General features: G+C 39.0%; 1 protein-coding gene across 4 annotated transcripts in view; it reads left to right on the forward strand.

Annotated features, from left to right (window-relative positions):
* Positions 1 to 22,571, forward strand: part of GALNT1 (polypeptide N-acetylgalactosaminyltransferase 1) — a 104,808-nt gene that overhangs the window by 64,116 nt on the left and 18,121 nt on the right. For all 4 annotated transcript variants that reach the window (XM_055127990.1, XM_055127988.1, XM_055127991.1 and 1 more), the window contains 2 exons: positions 12,658 to 12,824; positions 19,376 to 19,583. In XM_055127990.1, the coding sequence (XP_054983965.1) occupies positions 12,658 to 12,824; positions 19,376 to 19,583 (375 nt within the window). The remainder of the gene's footprint in view (positions 1 to 12,657; positions 12,825 to 19,375; positions 19,584 to 22,571) is intronic.

The following is a 22,571-nucleotide window of genomic DNA, read 5'->3' on the forward strand; positions in this document are numbered from 1 at the left end:
GCATAGATACAAAATCAGAGGAAAGCTGGGTTTTGCTTACTCAGGTTGGGGTTTTGCCAGTTGAGGAATAAACAATATAAAGCAGTGAATATGGTAGGGAAAAAAAGACATAGATCGGGATGCTGGCCTCGTAGGCTCTCTTTCAGATTCATGTGGCCCTGGGTTCAGTCTAAAGCACCCAAAATACATACGTAACATAGCTGTGGACTAAGCAGAGTAAAGGAATGGGAAAACATAACAAGAAAAAGTAAATGTAGGAAAGGAAGGTTAAAAGGGTAGAGTTGGGGCTTGACAGTCCAGTGCAGGAAACTGAAGAGCAGGGATTATTGGATGAACTGAGTTTAAATAAACCAGAATTGTGTAGAGAGGGTCGGATTGAGGACTGATGAACGGAGTCTGGGATGCTGAAAATGAACGTGATCAGTAATGACAGGGTCTAGAGGATAGCATGAAAGTGAGTAGGTGAGCATGGGAAAGAACAGTTGCATTGGGGAGAGTAGAGTAAAACAAAGATCTGCGAGGCCAGGTTAGTGATACTTTGACTACTAGGATAATAAAGTGATCACAAATGTACGACAAGACTAGTGATGGATTTCCCTCCCCACCAACCCCCCAGTCCCCACCCCAAACCCACTTTCCGTCATGCAAGAGACCATAAGGAATGTTGGGGATTGATTCCAAGTTGACCAAAAACAGCTGTACTATCTCCCTTGCTTCCAGTGGTGGTCTTTTTCTTTCTTGCGGGGGAGGGGGTCACACTCTGGCTTATGCACTCAGGAATTACTTTTGGTGGTGCTTGGGGGACCATATGGGATGCTGGGAATTGAACCCAGGTCGGCCGAGTGCAAGGGAAATGCCCTACCTGCTGTGCTATCGCTGCAGCCCCGTGATGGTCTTTGATAGGAAGGTGATATGAGATATATGATGTGATATATGTGATATATATGGTATATATGATATATATATCATGTTATATATAATGATATACTTGCTACAGCAGGGATTTTGATAACACCTTATTTAAAGGACCGTAAGTCATAAAGGGAAAAGGAATAAATAATTAATTGGTAATAAAAAGGGAAAATATTTTCTCCTGCTTCTAGACTAGTGGGACATGGGAGATGGAAGGAAAAAATGACTTCCCCTTGAAAGATACTCAGGAAGCAGTGTCTTGATTTTAATTAATGACTACTATTCAGAAAAACAATTGTGTGTATATTAGGGATTTGCTAATGACAAAACAATGAATTTCAGAGAGATTGGTTTTACATTCAAGTGTATCCTGCTAGTATTCTGTGTAGTATTTTCATCTTTATTAATTTGTAAATAGTTTGTCACTTATATTTGACTTTTAGTTAATCTAAGTGACTTGAAAGCATATTGAAATTTTTTTCATGTGTGTTTCTTGTGGACTTGATTTTCTCATTTTTTGTCATTCATTTCTAGGTTAATTTCTTATTGGTTAAAGAATATCTGTACATGAGCATAATCCATTAGAGATGTGTTATTTATTTTTTTTTTGAGGGGCACAGCCAGTGGTATTGGGTGTTGCTAAGGATGCTATGTTGTGCCAAGAAGCAACTTGGGGCTCTTGCACTCCAGCCCTTTGAGCTATCTTGACCTAGCAGCAGTTCAGTTTTTTTGTTTTTTTTTTTTAATGTTTCCTCTGCACTCAAAAAAGCCATTTAAATTCTGTATCCGGAGTGGGAAGGTAGCGAATTTATAGTCTCAGCAAGATTCTTCTACAAGGAGGGGAAAGGTAATTTCTTAGGAAGAAAATTACAAATACCTTCCACAGGCTCCTTTCAACATAAAGACAATTTCATGATTTTTTAAAAAATATATATCATTGTGAGACTTGTAGTCATGGACTGGAGCGATAGCACAGTGGGTAGGGTGTTTGCCTTGCATGCGGCTGACCCAGGTTTGATTCCTCCGTCCCTCTTGGAGAGCCCAGCAAGCTACCGATAGTATCCCGCCCGCATGGCAGAGCCTGGCAAGCTACCCGTGGCGTATTCGATATGCCAAAAACAGTTACAAACAGTCTCACAATGGAGACATTACTGGTGCCTGCTCGGGCAAATGAAATTTATTTGCACTATCTGCGTGATTTCCATTTTAAATTTACCTCTGCTGAATGATTGAACTATGTACTTTGGGGGCTCCAAGTCGTGCTCTGGAGAAGTCCCTTCCATCAGTTCTCAGCCAGTAGGCCCTGTGGCAGTGCTTGGGGGCCACACTAAATGATATGGAGGACCAAGTTGTGCCAAGGATTAAACCAGGGTGAGCCACATGAAAGGCACCTGTACTCTCTCCAGCCATAGTTATTGGCAGTGCCAGAAACTGAACTCAGGGGCTAGGTCTTATGTGCTACCAACTGGAATCCATCTCCCTTGCTCCATGAATTTTATATTTTTGATTCCTTTCAACAGCCTTTGTTTTTAAATAGGTGAACTTGATATATCCTTGTTAATTGTATCTTGATATGTTTAAACTTAACGTTTTTTTAGGTAGAAGTCTGTGAAGTAATTCATTTTGATTATTAAAAAATTATTGTTTGTAAAGTGTAAAAACTAAAGCACGCCGATGGGCGCGTGTACTCTCGGGCTCTCCGGGCAGCTCTGTCTTACCGCCCATGTCCGGTGCTCCGGAACCCCTGTGTGTGCTGTCGGTCAAGGGCAGGCGGCGGAAGGAAGAAGGCCAAACTGGTTGCTCGATCAGTTTATTTTGTTCTCTCTGCTTCTCCTGAGTCTGGCCCCCCCTTTGCCCCACAGCCTCAGTTTATATAGCAAATTACATAGGGCGGTAGCACAAAGGTGGGTTTAACATCAACAAATCAACAAAGAAGGGTAAGACCATTTCTTGAGGAGATTAACAAAATCTCATCTAAGGAAATCTCATCTAAGGAGATCCACTCAAGGGAGTGATTCCAAACAATGGTGTGTCAGGGTGTGAGCTAGTAATATGCTTAGTTACAGTAAATCTACTTCTAATATTCCTAATATTTCTAGCAGTGTCATTCTGTATGAGCACAGTAAGAGATATAAAGTTTGGTTCTTCCTGAGGACATCTCACTATACAGCCCTCAGGCCAGGTTAATCTTCCTAACCCCAGCAGGGTCCTAGTCTCGTCGTTTCCTTTGGATCATGACAGCATTGTCCATGATCATGCCCTCAACTTATAGTTGAGTATTGTGGCACTTTGGCCTGGCCTATCTCGATGCCAGGGTAGCACATAACTCACCCTTGCCCTGGATCCGTCCTGTCCCTCCTTGGGACCCTGCTTTTGGAGTGCTAGAAACTGAGGGCAACTGAGTTAAGAAAGCAGATGCCCAGGAGTAAATATTATTGGAGTCAATCAACTCCCAAGTTACAAGCACAATATTGTTTTCCTGTGTCCATACAGAAAGAACATTGCTTTAAGGTAAACTATGTTCCCTAAGGCAAGGCTAAAAGGACAAACCCCATGTTATCCTACAGTGAAGTACTACTGAATCTTTTCTTTTTGTCCTCTTTTTATGCTTTGCTAATTGATATTTGTAGTTGACACAACTTTTGGTATTCATGTTTTTCACTTTCTTGGTTTGGAACTATATTTTTAAAATTCCTTTAGTAGTAAATTCTAAGGACACTGTATTTGTCAATTGTGCAGATATGTACTTATAGTTTTATTTTTTCCTCTACCCCTTTTTAGATTTTCTCATATTTAAAAAGACAAAACTTTTAATAATGACAAAGCCTATATCTGTCCTGCTATTTACTAGCTCTGTAATTTTAACAAGTTACTTGACCTTTCTGGATTCCACAATTCTTATCTACAGTAAACAGTAAGGAAAATAGCTAGGTTGTTGTAAGGATTTGTAGGGCGGTAGAGAGGATAGGTACAGTGTAGAAAAAGAGCTCGATTGAGGGAGTGAGCTTTAAATCCCAAGGCTGGTCTCAGGAAACCTAATTCCAACTTTGTTTTTCCATCCCCACTTTCTTACTAGTCACTATTGGGTTTATGAAATTCACATTTAATTCATTAAAGATGTCAGCTATATATTTAATTACATCACTCTGAACAAACTTCTTTTTGGAATCCAGAAAGCTCTGCTTTGTCTAAATCATGGACTTAACTGGTAGTATATTTGGCAGCCTCCACATAATCTTGTGCTTGCCAAAAACCTTGACTGCTTGGAGGGTGTAAAGAGCACACTTCCTGAAGGAAAACTAGAGATAAAAATGACCTTGTTCTACTTTCAGGAAGGGTTAAATAGAGACATTGAGATAGCATAGGAGGTAAAGCATTTTCCTTGAATATGGCCAACCCTGGTTTGAATTTCTGACACTTACGTATGGTCCCCTGAGCACTGGCAGGAGTCAGGAATTGCTTCTGCACACGTGTCATGCCCAGACCCTGCCACCCATAAATCCCCCCCAACTGAAAAGGGTTAAGTAAGAGTTATCAGTGGGAGATGTATGCTAAAAGAAGATAAAGGCCTTCAGTATCTGTATTGCAAACCACAATGCCCATAAATAGAGAGAAAGAAGGAAACTGCCATAGAGGCAGGGGGAGGGGCGGAACTAAGGTAGGGCGTTGGCATTCTGGGCTCATTGTTGGTAGAAAATGTGCACTGGTGGAGGAATAGGTTTTCAGTCATTATATGACTGAAACTCAAACATGAAAGCTTTGTAAGTATAGCTCACAGTGATTCAATTAAAAAGTTACCAATGTATACCTTTAGTAATGTATGATTTTAGAGCAGAAGCTTAAGACTTTCAGTCACATACAGCAATTCCATCCTATTTTACTCTTAGATTCTTGAAAGTTAATAATACAATGAATATTATTAATAAGCTTCTCATTACTATATGCATTTTGCTTAAGCAGTTAAGAAAAAAAAGTGCTTCTGTGCCCAATTTACAGGACTTATATGAAGTATGTCAATGGTAACACCTATTATTTTAATCATTGTGCTTTATCAGTCAACCACAGTTATAGCTTTGATGACCTTGTCTAAATGGGAGTACAATAAGGAGAAATTTTGTAACATTGCCAAACATCTTAAATACTGACTTGTCATCAGTAAATAGTAGTGACAGGATAAATGTAGTGGATGACCCCCCCCCCCAAAAAAAAAAAACCAACATGAAAACCATAGCTCAAAGGAACATGGGGGAAAATACTGGATTGTATTAACCTCATGATTTGGAATCAGACTTCTTCATTTCTCTAAGTCTCAATTCCTTTATCTATAAAGTGAGAAGAAGAATACCTCTGTATTAGAGTTGTCATAAGGATAATGTGGAATAAGTTATATAAATTCTTAACACTGCTTTAGATTTGAGAGGGTTAAAATAGAGTTGAGGTCAGGGGCTTTAGAAGTTGAAAACTTATGGGAATTATAATTATCAATGAACTTGTAAAGTTTTACATCCCTTATTGTGTGAGTTAATTTTCTTGTAGCCCAGTCTTACTGATACATTCCTAAGCAAATTTAATATCTATTTCCTGAAACACCTCTGAATCACTCAAGGTCGGTATTCATCCTAACTCTAAGACTGTATAATGAAATTTACATATTAGAGTTTACTCAGGTCTTCTCTTAAGTAGCCGTTGGACCTGTGAATGAAACTAGTGAAAATACAGATATATGACTAGAGAGATAGTACAAGGGTACAGGCCTTTGCTTTTCTGCCTAACCGGGTTCAACCCCTGGCACCACATGTGGTTCTCTGAGCAATATCAGGAATGATCTTTGAGCATCAATAGGTGTGGCACAAACAAAAAAATACAGGTATAACATTCTTTAAAATACATGAAAATGAATTTAAATTGAATCATAGAACTAAGTCTCAAAGCTGAAAGTATATATAAGTTGCAGGGAAAATAGTTAGGCAGAGAGTAGTTAGATGTGATACCAAAACATAGGTTTTCATAAAAGAAACAACTGCTAAATTGAACTTCAAATTTTAAAACTTTCACACTGGTAAAACACTGTTAAGAGAATGAAATGACAGATTACAGATTTGAAGAGAATATTTACAAGCCAATCATCCAACAGAGGTTTTAAGTCTAGAATTTATTAAAGAATGTTTGAACACAAAACTCAATTTAAAAAAATTAAATGCAATAAAATGTCATTGGAAGACTTGACACTTCACCCAAGATGCCATATGGTTGGCAGATGAGTGCATGAAGACATTAACCAACAGAGAAATGACGAAACCATAATAAAGTACTACTCTGCCTATTTAAAAATCTAATATAAAAAATACTGAGATTATCGAGTACTGACAAAAACACAGGAGCGTTGAAAGCCTTATGTATCTTATGTGGATGCAAAACTATGTAGTCTTCTAGACATTTTGACAGCTTAAGCATTATATTTACCCTGTAAGCTTTCAAGTCCATTCTTGGATATCAATTCTAGAGAAATAAAAACATGTGTACATGAACACTGATACCAATCCTGTATGTTATTCAGAATGAATATTTAAAATGTCACTAAACTGCAAACAAAATTAATATTTGAATGAAATCAAATACTGTTCAAAAATAAACTTTCATATAGTGAAACTCGGAGATGGCTGAATGAAAGAAACTAATCTCAAAGATTATATACCACATAATTCCATGTACACAGCTTTTCTGAAAAGACAAGAATACAATAATGAACAGATAGATGTGAGTTATTAGGAATTGGGTGTAGGGAGAAAATTTCACTATAAAAGAGCACAAGGGTGTCCTTTGGGAAGTGAAAGGGTTCTTTCCTAATTTGGATAATTATATGAATGTATATGCTAAAATGTACATGTGGGCTAAAACTTATTATAACTCTATCTCTCCCCTCCCCCAAGAAATGTCAAAACATGATGTGTTTCAGGCGTTGGTCTGTATGTGGAACAATTGAAACTCCTAACACACTGCTGGCAAGAGTTATCATAGACTCTGGAAAACTAATTTCTATTAAAAGCTGATTATCTGGGGGTTGGATTGTTTTGTTTTTTGGTGACCCCAGCAATGCTCAGGGGTTACTCCTGGTGTAAAGGAATTACTCCTGGTGGTGCTGTGGAACCATATAGGGTGCCAGGGATTGAACCCAGGGATTGAACCTGCAAGACAAATGCCCCACCCACTGTACTACCACTCTGGCATGAAAAGCTGATATATTTTATATATACCTATTACCCAGCAACACAGAAATGTGTATGTGTGTGTGTGTCTGTGTGTATATATATATATATATATACATATATATATATAACCACCAAACAACAAGTACATAAATTATTATTGAACTCTTCATAATAGCCCAGACTGTAAAGTATCCTAATATTCATCAATAAAAGAATGGAATTAATTATGGTATATCTATATATGTAATGGAATACTCATTGCAGTAGAAATAAGCTAATTTTCATAATAGCATGGATGAGACACAAGCTTAATGTTGAATAAAAGAATTCCGACAAAGTATACACTCTATTGTCAGTAAACCTCAGAGTGTGGTCCTGAGACATTCTGGAGGTTCTTGAAATTCCCTGAAGGACTCCGTAAGATCAGAACCATTTTTGTAATAGTACTAAGATACTGTGTGTCTTTTTGATCATCTTCAGAAAGTTTATATTGAACTTTGAGAAACTCCGTGCGGGGCTGGAGATCAATCTCAACAGATCCAGGCTCCTCTCCTGGCACTGGCCTGGTTCCCCAGCAGAGAGCCGGCAGTACCCCCCCACCCCCCAACACCCCACAACCCCAATGTTACATGAATCTGGGGCCAGACAGAAGATAGAACTTGAAAAGAGAATGTTGCTTAATAGAAATAATTATTAGCCATAGAGGAATCCCCTATAAGGGGGATAAAGACAACTCTAAAGGACAGCCTAGGGAAGGAAGGACAGACCGTCCCAGGGAGCCTGGGATCAGAAACTGGGGTCCAGGAGAGCATGAGATGATAGCTCACTGGAGACTGATTCAGAAGACTCCCCAGCCTCTAATGAACCTGGAGTCAGAGAACCTGGGGGTAGAATTACAAATGAACAGGAAATCAAAATAATCCAGCGTAGTCTTATTTAAAATTTTTTAATTCATACAATTTGAGAATTTTAGTTTTTTAGTGTATCATCCGAGAAAATCTGGTTTGTCACTTCTCTCCGAAGCCTGTTGCCTCAGAGGGCTTTGTCTTCTGTCCGCTTCTTAGCCAGTGCCCACGACTCACAGCGCTGCTTCCACACTGCTCATTTTGTTTAATTTCCTGTTTCACCTTTAAGATTTTTGTTGTTTTGTTAAATTGACATCTTTGTTATTACCTGGGCAGTTTTTTCTTTCCTAATTTGATAGCAGTAAGAATTCATTTGAAAGAAGAGCTACATGATGGTTTTGTTGCTATTAGAAATTTGTTCGCTGTATCCCCTTCACTCCATACAAGCCATTTCTGACTTCAGGGCCCTGGTCCAGCAGTCTGTGAAGCAGGCATTCAGCATGCATCTCGTTTTAGCAACATGGATTTGATCCCTGGCACTACCTGGCCTTTTGAGTCTTGTCAGATATGGCTGTGGAGGCCCCCAAGCACCACCAAGGTGGCCCCACAGGACTGCATCCTTGAGCCTGAATACTGGCCCTGACAGGGTATTGCCGTGAGTGACTCTAGAGTCACCTGAGCACTGCTTTGGAAGTATCTCTTCCCTCCTCCAAATGCCTTAGCTAATCCACCTCTGATAGTCTTTTTTTTAAAAAATTTTAAATTTATTTATTTTTTAATTAGTGAATCACCGTGAGGGTACAGTTACAGATTTATACATTTTTGTATTCATGTTTCCCTCATACAAAGTTCGAGAACCCATCCCTTCACCAGTGCCCATTCTCCACCACAAATAAACCTAGCATCCCTCCCCCCCATCCCATCTTTCCCCACCCCACCCTGCCACTGTGGCAGGGTATTCCCTTTTGTTCTCTCTCTCTAATTAGGTGTTGTGGTTTTCAATAAAGGTGTTGAGTGGCCATTGTGTTCAGTCTCTAGTCTACATTCAGCACGCATCACCCTTCCCCTGCGTGGCCTCCAACCACATTCTACTTGGTGTTCCCGTCTCTATCTGAGTTGCCCTCTCCCCAGAATGTGAGGCCAGCTTCCAAGCCATGGAGTCAACCTCCTGGTACTTATTTCTACTATTCTTGGGTGTTAGTCTCCTACTCTGTTATTCTATATTCCACAGATGAGTGCAATCTTTCTATGTCTGTCTCTCTCTTTCTGACTCATTTCACTCAGCATGAAACTTTTCATGCCCATCCACTTAACTACAAAATTCTTGACCTCCTTTTTTCTAACAGCTGCATAGTATTCCATTGTATAGATGTACCAAAGTTTCTTCAACCAGTCATCTGTTCTAGGGCACTCGGGTTTTTTCCAGATTCTGGCTATTGTAAATAGTGCTGCGATGAACATATAAGTGCAGATGTCATTTCAACTATACTTTTTTGCTTCTCTGGGATGTATTCCCTGCAGTGGTATTGCTGGGTCAAATGGGAGCTCAATTTCTAATTTTTTGAGAATCGTCCATATTGTTTTCCAAAAGGGCTGAACCAGTCGGCATTCCCACCAGCAGTATAGAGGGGTCCTTTCTCCCCACATCCTCTCCAACAGCGGTTGCTTTTGTTCTTTTGGATGTGTGCCAGTCTCTGTCCACCTCTGATATTCTTGAAAGATAGTAATTATAAACACACACACACACATACACACATAGGAAAACTAGCCACCTTTTTAAAAAAAATTGGGAGTGGAAACTGGATTTTTGTTTGGAATGCTAAGGATGCATTCCTTTTCTTCATGTAGGCATTTAATCTTTCTTTTATTTTTGGGTCACACCCGGCAATGCTCAGGGGTTACTCCTGGCTCTGCACTCAGGAATCACTCCTGGCGGTGCTCAGGGGACCATTTGGGATGCTAGGATTTGAACCCGGGTAGGCCTTGTGCAAGGCAAATGCCCTACCCACTGTACTATCGCTCCAGCCTGGCATTTAATCTTTTGATCCTGACCTTTTTTTTTTGCCTTAAGAGTTTGTAGAGAAGGTGGTGGACTGTGTGATGACCTTCTGAGTGACCCTCAATGTAAACATAGGGTACAAAGGGAATGGGCAGTGATGTGAAGATGTGCTACAGGCCTTTGGGTCAATGATAGTTTGATTACTGGTAGAAGGAAATGAAGATCATAGTGGGGTGGTATTGGTATATATCTTCCTTTATATGTATTGGGAATGGTAAAGAGATGGGAGAACTGAAATAAGATTCAGCTAGCATACGTGTTTCTCCCTTTCTCCTGAGAAAGGCAAATGGGGCCCCTATAATGAGCTCTTCCATTTCTTGTTCTCAGTCCTTTTACCTTGTTAAATATTTTTTTCCCTATTTCCTTTTCTGTCAGATGTCATCAGTAGCTCAGTGTGGAAATTCAGTAAATAGAGTTTTGTGGCAGCTTCAGAAGAGGGGTTTATTGGTATTTTCCTCATGTCTTTCTCCTCTCCTATTGATAGGTGTAGTGATCTGTCAAGAGATTAAAGATCACATTGTTTGTGACGTTTGGGGGAAAGTGGGAAGAACAGTCGGAAATAGAAGTGTCACTGTCACTGTCATCCCGTTGCTCATCGATTTGTTCGGGCACCAGTAACGTCTCTCATTGAGAGACTTATTGTTACTGTTTTTGGCATATCCAATACGCACGGGTGGCTTGCCAGGCTCTGCCGAATAGAAGAGTAACTGTTGGAATTTAGGGCTAAGAAAGTGCTGCATATGCACTGCTCAACAGAGTGTACATTCTGAGTGTACATACCTTCATAGCTGGTTTCTTACTATTGTTACTGCTCTCTGCTGATTAGTGTAGTAAGCTAAAGAAGAGACTATTGTTACCTAGAAAATTGCTAGATACTTACACTCCATACACTGATTTCCTATATTTGCATTTAGGGTGTGTTTGGTCTTTGATGATCATTGCCCTTCTGCATATAGTCTTGACAAGCTAAATGCACCTTGATACTTAGTTATGGAAATTAGACAGCATCAAGGACTTGCTTAGCAGGCTGTGGGCTGTGGCATCCTCAGCCAGCCCCTGCCCCTTGTATCTCAGAGTTATTAGTGTCTAGTAGATAAGTGATACCCTGTAAATATTCTCATTATGGAAGATCTATTTTTATTTTTTTATAAGAGAAAGCAAAGGTTTATTTTTGTTACTTATGCCAGGGGATATTGTAGTTCAATATAAATGCTATTTATTCCTCAGAATTGTTGGACAATGTTAGGCAATTAAGCTCATTAACAATTCTTATAATTTAATTTAGACTTCCGTAGTACATTAGAGAATGGTTTATATTTATGTAACTCTCATTACTAATAAAATCTGTTACACATGTAACTTCTAATTTTTTTATTGGATATTGCAAATGAGGTTCAAAGCCATGAAGCCATAATTCTAGAGTCATTGTCTGGTGATTTCTTTGTAAGTTAAATGGATGATTTAAACATATAAGGAAGTGTTATAAACACTTCTTGAGTTAAGTGTCTAAAAGAATATAAGATGAAGACTATTACATTTTTCTTACACATTGATGGAAGGGGAACTGCCCTCTTCAGTGCCTCCGGGGGATGGTAGGATGGGTTAGATTTTCCTGCAAAACTAAGTTATAGAGATACTAAACATTTTGAAATAAAAAGATTCTCTTTGTTAATTCATTTCATTTCCTCAAGAGCAAAGCATTAAGATCTAACTAAACTAGGCCCTCTTCTCTCTCTATACCTTTGAGCCTCATTTGCAATATCCATAAATATATTTGTCAATGTTTTTATAAGAATCCATGGAAAAATCACTGCTAAAGTGCTCTCTTCAGGGCCTGGTTTATAGGTTCCTTCAGTAAAGGAAGTTATTTTTATTGTTTTTAAATTTATTTATTCCCTTGTAGACTTTTTTAAAAAAAAAATTATTAGTGAATCACCGTGAGGTACAATTACAAACTTAGGAACTTTCATGTTTGCACTTCAGTCATACAGTGATCCTTTACATCCTTCCACCAGTGCCCATTCTCCTCCACCAATGTTCCCAGTATCCCTCCCATGATCCCTACCCCAACCCCCACCACCCCACCCTGCCTCTGCGGCAGGGCATTCCCTTTTGTTCTCTCTCCTTTTGGGTGTTGTAGTTTGCAATAGAGGTATTGAGTGGCCATCATGTTTGGTCTATAGTCCTTGTAGGCTTTCTAATTCCAAGATTCTCAGGACAGTTTAATATTCTTAGTCTGTTGAATTTTGTTTCATTTTTTTTCTTGTCATTTTTTGAAATTTTAAATACTCAGTACCTGACATATTTTTATTTTCATTTTATCTAGTGGGTTATTTGAATGTATTCAGTTTGGAATTGATGATACAGATTAACAAAAAGCATGTATTACTAAGAGAGTCTTAATTTTAAAAATAAAACCAATATCTTTAAAATAATTTTAATCCAAACACTTAACTTTAAGTAGGTACTATTTATTGAACATAAAAACAACATAATTAGCCAAAACTTAAATCAATACAAAATTCCCAAGAATCCCACCACCAGAAAAATTTGGTTTATTGCCCCATTTAATCAGGATTCATTGATTATGCTTCACAGTCACTTTTGATAAAGACATTTGCTTTGTCTCTAGGTGTAAAACAAAGGTGTATCCAGATAATCTTCCTACAACAAGTGTGGTGATTGTTTTCCACAATGAGGCTTGGAGCACACTTCTGCGAACTGTCCATAGTGTCATTAATCGCTCACCAAGACACATGCTAGAAGAAATTGTTCTAGTAGATGATGCCAGTGAAAGAGGTAAACTTTATATTTTAATGCCAGAAATATGCTACACCTTTTGTCATTAATAGTTAAAAAGTGAGTTGCTATCATTTTTAACTTCATAATTTCATATAAACGTATAATTTATAATAATATTTATGGCATTTGGACTCATGTGAAAACAATTTTGTGAAAATTTAAGCAGTACTTTAATTAGCATTTAGATTGTGTCACACTTTAATCTTATTTTTAAAAGAATACTATCTAATGTAAACATTTGTAGAGAAAAGTACAAAACTCCACATAATTGGATATTAGTGGAAGGAATAGGGAAATTTATTTCTCTGTATACTGAGAAGTATCTTTTAACAAAATGAAGCCTTAGTTCTCTAAATTCTCCCCAGGCTCTTTCTTCCCCCCTACCCCAATACGCTATATTTCTAAGTTTAGAAAGATGAATAAAGGGATGAGGAAGAAACTTAAGATGATAATATTACTCAGATCATGAGATCAGAGTACATCTCCACAGTTATACTCGTTCAACTATTCTCCTAAGAATTTCAGAATATTTTTATTCACTTAGAATTTCCCATTTTATAAAATAATCATCTGAGAAAGAAGGATATAATAGCGAACATTTATTTTTAATTCTTCTTGGAGTTTCACACCACAAGATGATATAGAAAAGTCTCTGCTTAGTATATCTGGAGAGAAATGTGTACGGGCTAGAGCAGTAGTACAGCAGATAGGCACCTGCCTTGCATGCAGCTGACCTCGTTTGACTTTCAGCTCCCGATATGGTCCCCTGAGCCCCACCAGGACTCATCCTTAAGTGTAGAGCGAGGAAGAAACATGTGAAACTCAATGTAGTATTTTACCCTATATGGTCCCTGGAGTGTAGAGCCAGGAGTAAGCCCTGAGCACCCGCTGGTTGTGACCCAAAAACCAAAAATAGAAAATTAACTCTTTTTTCCCTTGGCCTCTCCTCTTTTTGATGTTTTTTTATGTTTTTTTTGTTCTTTTGTTGCTGGTGCTCAAGGAACCATATGATGGGGGGGATTAGCCACATGCAAGGCAAGCATTTTGACCCCTAGACTCTCTCTCGCCCAAAATCTCCAGATTTCTTGCTTAATCTCTCACTATATTTGCTGAGATGCATTAGTCATGCTCTATACCTTCCTTTTCCTGAGCCCACACTTAATATGTAAATTTAACCCTGATTAAACTATTTCTTAATTATTAGAAGTAATTTACATATAAATAGCAATTTAAACCTTAGAACTTTTCCAGATCGTTAGAGGTAGAAAAAGATAAAGCCTGGGCCAGAGCAGTAGTACAGCAGGCAGGGCAGTCGCCTTGCAGCCGACCCGGGTTAGGTCCCTGGCATTCCATATGGTCCCCGAGCCCTGCCAGGAATGATTCCTGGGTGCAGAGCCAGGAATAAGCCCCGAGCATTGTCAGATGTGGCCTCAAAACCAAAAATAAAGATAAAGCCCTGCCTTCTCGACAACTTCGTGACTTACCTCTATTTAAGGAGGCAGTTTATAGTCATAAAACATTCAAATAATACTCTAATGCATCACCAAAATGAATGATAGATGTATTTATTTTAAATTTGATATTCATAATATCTCATGAGTGATGGCTAAAAGTTAATTTCTCTTAAGGAAGTGAAGCAGTCACACAGTGCTTTTTATAATCTATTTTGCACTTGTGTTCATTTACTTATATTTAGTGTTTGCTAAATTAAATATCCTCAGAGTTGGATAAAAATGATTTTTTTAAAAAAGAGAGAGAATTGGTTTTCCTTATAGCCTCCCTTGGTTTCTGTGTTGAATGTGGAGAAGTCTACATGGAATTGTAATTTTTATAGAATGTGAATTAGACATTATATGGTTACATAAAACATGACAAAGTCACATAGACTAGTTATCTTTTTTTCTTGTTCATATAGAGCCTTCTTGATCACTTACCTGTATAAATCTGTTATAGATAATATGTGGGCCAGTGCCCGTCTACCATCCTCTGCCCTGTTGGGCTTTTTATCACTGAGTCAGGGTCTGCCTCTCCCTATACTTCCTTCTGAAAGAGACTTGGATGTCTAGGTTACCTTTTTTCATATCTGGGCACCACTAGGTGTTGTGCTGTTTGGTGGTAACTTCAGTCTTGCTTTCCAAACTAGGAATTACCTATTAAAATTTTCGGTGGATTTAGAAATCAGAGAAAGCTCTTTGTTCCCTTCTCTTTCCCCCTGTTCATGAGACATAGCAGAGATATGGAGCATTTCTCACCTAGACTGTTGATACAGACTAGTCTTAACTAATCTCCCCACATGCGCTTACACCTTCCCATCTGTTCACTGCGCTGGTTCTAAACAGATCTGATTGTGTTACTTCTCTCAGAGACCTGTGCATCTTGGCCTTTGCGTCAGTCTCACCTAATCCTAAATCATCTCCTGCCCAACCCATTCCTGCAGCCCAGTACAAATGTTTATTCAGAGCCAAGTTATATTTAGAGAAGACGTCTTCCTTGAGCTCCCAGGACCTGTAATATCCTTCTGAACACATCTGCAACATTCTACACTATACAGTATTCACCTGAGTTTTTAACTATTTAACTTGTCTTTTTAATAATTTTTTCTCTCTTCATTAGCCCCTCAGGGCCTTCAGCGCCTGTTACATAGTAAAAGCCCCACATTTAATGAATAATTTATTCAGTCTTCCCTTTGACTTATGTATGTGAACATCCTAGAGTGTATCAGATCTGTCAAACATATTACTATTATAGGCTTCTGAAAAAAGTAGTCTTGAGTGAATCCATAACGTCAGAAATTATGTAATTATCAACTCAGAGGATTATCTGTTATAATGGGGGTTCTTATTTAAGTAGGTTTGAGGAGTTAATTTATTGGACAAATTCCTTGTCTTCCCAACTGCTCTTTAGAGTTCTGGCTAGATTGCTCCGATGTTGCTGTAGGCAGTAAATTTTTTTCTGCTAGCTAGCCTCATACTTTCTGATGGAGACCTGCCTAGGGAACTATTTATAGACCAGTGCCTGTAAAAAATGTTCTTGTAAATGAGATGGATTCTCCCTGTTTTTAGATAATGTAGTAGCTTCTCATCAGTTAAGCTCCCCTCCACCATGATTTCAGTTTTGTAAATTTAGACTGGAACACATAGTTCCTAATCCCCACCCAGAACTATGTCCATCATTTTATATCAGCTGTTAGAAAGCATTTATTTCATACATTTACTGCATAGACGGTACAAAGTTACGAGTTTTGTGGAATAGTGATTTTTGTGAACTCTACCACCACAGAATTAATGCATCTTTCTTTCTTTTTTTTTTTTTTTTTTTGTAGATGAGTTCAAATTTAGGTCAGGTTCAAATTTATGGGGTAATTGTAATAAGCTCATAAGGTTTGGGAGGATTAAATGAGATTAAAAAATATTTAAAGAGTCTAGCATTGTGCTAAACAGAAACAAAATAATCCCTATTCACAAAATGTTGTTTTTCCTCCAACATTGGTAATTCCCTCATATTTTTCTTTGTGTTTGTTTTGTTTTGGGGCCACAGCTGTTGGTGCTCAGGGGTCACTCCTGGTGCTTGGGGAACCAGCTGGGATGCCAGGGATGGAGCCCAGGTCAGGTCAGCCATGTGAAAGGCAAGGGCCTTACCTGTATTTCTGTCACTCCAGCCTCTACCCTTATCTTTTCTATCAAAATCAAGTTACAGATTTCTTTTTGTTCGCTTTGTTTTTGGATTTGGACCACACCTGGCAATGCTCAGGGCTTACTCCTGGCTCTTTACTCAGGAATTGCTCCTAGTGGTGCTCAGAGGATCATTTGGGATGCCAGAGATTGAACCCCGATCTACCGTGTGCTAGCAAATGCCCTACCTGATGTACTGTTTATTTACTGCTCCAACTCAAGTTACAGATTTCTAACCCTAAGATTTGGTGCATAAAAGCGCAGTAGTCATCAGGTAGGTCTCCAGATTATTTTTAGATGTAGTTTATCACTTATTAAGCTTTTGAAAATATTAACATCCTGTAAACATTACTTTAAGTATAATAATTTTTAATGATCACTGTCATCCCGTTGCTCATCGATTTGTTCAAGTGGGCACCAGTAACGTCTCTCATTGAGAGACTTATTGTTACTGTTTTTGGCATATCCAATACGCATGGGTAGCTTTCCAGGCTCTGCCGCGTGGGCTCCATACTCTCGGTAGCTTGCCGGGCTCTCCGAGAGGGGTGGAGGAATAGAACTCGGGTCCGCTGTGTGAAAGGCGAACACCCAACCGCTGTGATATCGCTCCAGCCCTTTTTTTTTTTTCTTTTTGGGTCACACCTGGCAATGCACAGGAGTTACTCCTGGCTCTACACTCAGGAATTACTCCTTGCAGTGCTCAGGGGACCATATGGGATGCTGGGAATTGAACCTGGGTCGGCCGCGTGCAAGGCAAATGCCCTACCCGCTGTGCTATCGCTCCAGCCCCACCAGCCCAATTTTTAATGATAATTTTTTATATACTAGTATAGTGGTACATATCAACTATTCTCTTCCACAATTTTCCTAAGTGATTATTTTATCATAAAGTCATTTTGGTCTTACCTGTTCAGACTCCAAAAACCATTTCACTATTTGTCTTTCCCTCTCTCCAAGATAGGAAGTCAGTTAGATCACCACATGTAGTATAAAGGACAAAAGAGATAGTCCAGAGGATAAGGTACTTATTTGCACTAAGCCAACCTGGGTTTGATCCCCGGCACCACATATGAGCCCCCAAGCCTCCAACCCAGGAGGAAGCACTGAGCACCATTAGGTGTGGCACAAAAACCAAAGCAAGTGACCAGATCTGTAGAACAGGTGGTGGGGTGCTTGCCTTGCACACGATTGACCTGGGTTTGGCCTCTGATACCACATGTGTTCCCTGGAGCCCCACCAGGTGTGATCCCTGAGTGCAGAGCCAGGAGTAGCCCTGAGCACCACCAAATGTGGCCCCAAAATAAACAAAGTATAATACAAGTGAACAAAAAAACAAATTTAAAGATATATCTGTGGGTAAGGAAGATAGCACAGGGGTCAGAGAGCATGCTTTGCATGCACTGAACCACGTTTCACTTCCCTGCATTACATGCCTCCTACTCCGACCCCAGGACCACAGGGAAGTGGTTGTGTGGTGCTGCAGTGCTGCAGAGCTGCAGAACCCAGGCATTTCCACACCCTTGAGCCCTAGCCTAGCTCGTGTAGTCCAGTTAGACAAGTATCACCCAGACTGTACCTATGGACTGCTTGGTAGATGCCCTCTCCCTGCCCCCCCCAAGAAAAAAAGTACACCCTATGTATCTGTCACACCTTATTAGAATTCTATAGGAAATATAGTCATTAGTACACCCAGTAGCTCCACATAAATTTTTTCTTTCCCTAGATTATTCTCATTATTCGATATGCCGGGCTGGAGCAATAGCATAGCAGGTAGGGTGTTTGCCTTGCATGCGGCAGACCCAGGTTCGATTCCTCTACCCCTCTTGGAGAGTCTGGCAAGCTACCTGTGGCGTATTCAATATACTAAAAACAGTAACAACAAATCTCATATGGAGATGTTACTGGTACCTGCTCAAAAAAAAATCAGTGAGCAACGTGATGACTGTGACAGTGATTCAATATGCCAAAAAACAGTAACAACAAGTCTCACAATAAAGATGTTACTGGTGCCTGCTCAAGCAAATCGATGAACAACGGGACGACAGTGCTGCCGTGCAGATTATTCTTAACCTTGTCATACAGGAACTGGTTGGGAAAACTTTTGACCATACCACTGTCAGTAGCTTGTTTAGCATAAATTTCACTAACCTGAGGAACTTTCCTTTTGCTTTGAAGACACTGAGCATTGGTTTACTTTTTTCAAATCAGTTATATTCTTTGCAGGCAGTCATTTTTCTTATTTCTATCAGAACTTTTTGGGAAATCTTTTGACTTCATACATATCTGCGTACTCTTATTTCTCCTTCTCCTCTTCAATGACCTTTCGCCCCTATAAAACATTATATTTAGACCTCCTTATCTATTGAACATCTCTGTCTAGTCTAGCAGGCTTCTTTTGCAGCTTCTTGATACAGTGTATAGGATCAGCAACTTTGGTAGTTGGTAAAAATCCATTTCTGCCTTTTTAAGAAGTTCCACATGTTCTGAGCTTACAGCTATTGCATATTCTGTTCTTTCTCCCTTTAGGGGTTTGAGTTTAATGCTGATGGACATTCTTTCTGTTCTTGAATCTTAACACCGTTAGAAAGAGAATTGATTCTTACATAGAATTGCTTGGAAAACTGTGATAAGATACCTATCCTTGACTGAGCCTAAGCCTCCCTCCTAATTTCATCTCCAGTTAAGTAGAAGCAACTCCTGGAAAATGCACTCAGGAAATAAAAGACTTCCTGTACCAGAATAAGTTGGTAATGAGTTAGGAAGCTTCACTGAAAGTGCTCATTAAATACATGTTGAATGAATACTGTAAAATAAAATTATTCCTGCGTAGTAGCAGGTTATTTTTTTTTCATGTTGTTTTTTTTATTTCCCCCACAGACTTTTTGAAAAGACCTCTAGAGAGCTATGTGAAAAAATTAAAAGTACCAGTTCATGTAATTCGAATGGAACAACGGTCTGGATTGATCAGAGCTAGATTAAAAGGAGCTGCAGTGTCTAAAGGCCAAGTGATCACCTTCTTAGATGCTCACTGTGAGTGTACAGTGGGATGGCTGGAACCTCTCTTAGCCAGGATCAAACATGACAGGTAATTGTCTTGTGCTGTGAATTTAGCTTACGTGCATTTGGCATAAACCGTGTGGTAAGTTGTAAAGTACCATTTTAAAATAAAGATAAATAATTTCCTCTTGGGGCTGGAGCAATAGTGCCATTGGAGTAAGGTGCTTGCACAAAGCCGATCCAAATTTAATCCCCAGAACCCCATACCGTCCCTGGAGTAACACCAGGAGTGATCCTTGAGTGAAAAGCCAGGAGTAAGGCCTGAGCACTGTAATAATAGAAATAGTAGTAATAATAATAATAATAATAGTAAGTTTCCTCTAAAACATTTTTTCAAGATCATGATAGGGCTAGGAATGTGGTTCAGTGGTAAAGCACTAGTCTTGCATGTGTGAGTCCCTAGGTTCAGTCTTCAGCACCATTACTACAAAAATAATAATAAAATACTCATGATACATATGTAAATATGAAGACAGCCACACTCTCAAGTCCGGACAAAATGTCTGTAAACTGTGTTGTTAATGAAAATGGATTAGGAAGCACATTGTTAGGATATATACTGAACCCACTTTTCGCTAAGTAGAAACAGAACAGATGGATAGTGAGTGAAATCAGAGAAGTTAAATCCTTTGCTTGTCCCTGTTCTCTAAAATTAACACTGGAGTAGACAAGTCATCTTATTTTTACCTACATTCTTATTGGGACTATAGTTCTCAACTTTCAGCACAGCAAGAAATAGAAGGACTTGGGGAGACGTGTGTTGCATCCTCAAATGCTTGGTTGTATGTGGGGAGTGCATGACCCTGCTTGTAGTCTTTCATGACACACGTTTTTCAGAGATTTACCTCTGATGGCTTGTATATATTGGAGGTAACCTAACTTTAGTCTTCTTGACCTGTATTATTTGAATTTTTGCTTGTCACTGGAATTTGAGCTAGAGGCTCTCTGTGTCAATGATAAGGTTTAGATTTTAGCAAGATAAACTGATGAACCATATGGAGCATGGCAAGAGCTAATGCACTTGCATCTGTTCCTTAGCAAATGATGACCGTACATCTCTCTTCCCGTTCAAAGTTGAAGAGGGAAAAAAAAGCATTAGTGTAATAAGAAGATATTTCCTAAAGATAGCTTTAGAAAAGAGAATATTACCTGAAGAAGGACTAGGAGGAATAATACTTTTATATTATTTAAGTAATATAAAAGTATTTAGGGAATAATTTTTTAAAAAATAAAACATAACCTTTATGAAATAGGAGCACAGAGAGAAAATGATGGGAGATGTCAGAAATATCAAAGAGGAATTAGCTGAAGTAACAACCAGAGATATTTCCAATTTGGATGGTATGCTAGATTAAACATGAATAACTGTCAGCTGAAGAAGCTGGATAAAATAAGACATTTTTTTAATGCTTTACTGAGTTGGCAATGAAGAAATTTCACAGATCTCAGAATTAAATAAGAACAAGTGAGCTGCCCAAACATTTAAAGCCAGCTTTCACTTGTGAGGTTTCTTCTGAATATAGGTAAAAGTGATCCTTTACCATGACCCACTGGACAGGAGACGAGGCTGAGGCCTTACCTAGGCTGGGAAGAATAGTAACAGACACCTACAGAAAGTACTTGACCATGTCCTTCTTTTGGAATAAGTAATAAATCACACCAAACCAAAGAGAGCTTCCTTATTTCAAGAGCTTGGTGTGTATTGAAACAAATGGGGAATTTATCAGATGAAAATAAAGAAGATGGAAACAACTCAACCCCCTTTGAAAATTTAAGAACATGTTTTAAGAAACATTAGGGGTGTGGAAGACTGAAGAGATAGTACAGCATGTAAGGTGCTGGCCTTGCATATGACTGAATCGGGTTCCGTCCAATTCCTGGTACCCCACATGGTGCCTTGAGCACTGCCAAATATATTCCCAAAACAACTGTTACAAAAAAAAAGAAGAATCCCTCTGGGCCGGGGAGAGAACTCAGAAGGATGGGCCATAGCTTTGCATGGGGGAGCCTCGGGATCAGACTCCAGTACAAGCTTCCCTGAGACTACCTTGTATGTCCCAGAAACCAAAGGAAAAAAGGAGTATCTTCATTTTAAATGATGATACAAATATATGTGTATAATATAGACTTGAATAGGTATAACAAATATTATTTATGATAGCAATGGAAATTATAAACCAAATTTATATGTAATACAAGATATATGATATAGAATGCTAACTGACATTTAGTAGAATGTACTATATTGGACAGAAGTTAGAATAGAAAAGTACATGTGGAAATTCCAGTTATTCAAACATTGAACTGTAAATCTAGTGTGCTTCCAATTCTGATCTAAACACGGGATTTTCTTTCTTTTTTTTATTGTGTTTTTTTTTAATTTATTTATTTTTAATTAGTGAATCACCGTGAGGGTACAGTTACAGATTTATACACTTTTGTGCTTATGCTTCCCTCATACAAAGTTCGGCCCTTCACCAGTGCTCATTCTCCACCACCAGTAAACCCAGCATCCCTCCCACCCTCCCCAATCTCATCTCCCCCCACCCCACCCTGCCACTGTGGCAGGGCATTCCCTTCTGTTCTCTCTCTCTAATTAGCTTAAACACGGGATTTTCTTAAAGAGAACTTGACTCTTACATTTCTCTGAAAATGCAGTTTTTAAAAAATCATCTTAAGCGGGGCTGGAGTGATAATACAACGGGTAGAGCGCTTGCCTTTCATGCAGCTGACCTGGGTTTGATCCCCAGCATCTTGTGTGGTCCTTGAGCATGGCCAGGAGTAACTCCTGAGCACAGAACCAGGAGTAACTCCTGAGCACAGAACCAGGAGTAACTCCTGAGCACAGAGCCAGGAGTAACCCCTGAACATAGGTGGGGTAAGGCCCAAAAGAAGCAAAACAAATCATGAAGATACTGCTGAAGGAAAATAGGTACAGTAGAACATGTCCTTCGTACCAGATATCAAGACTCACTTTAATTGGCAGTAGTATATTAATGAAGGAATTCACAACTAA

The sequence above is a fragment of the Sorex araneus genome, chromosome 2, assembly GCF_027595985.1.
Source record: "Sorex araneus isolate mSorAra2 chromosome 2, mSorAra2.pri, whole genome shotgun sequence".
Classification (NCBI taxonomy): Eukaryota; Metazoa; Chordata; class Mammalia; order Eulipotyphla; family Soricidae; genus Sorex; species Sorex araneus.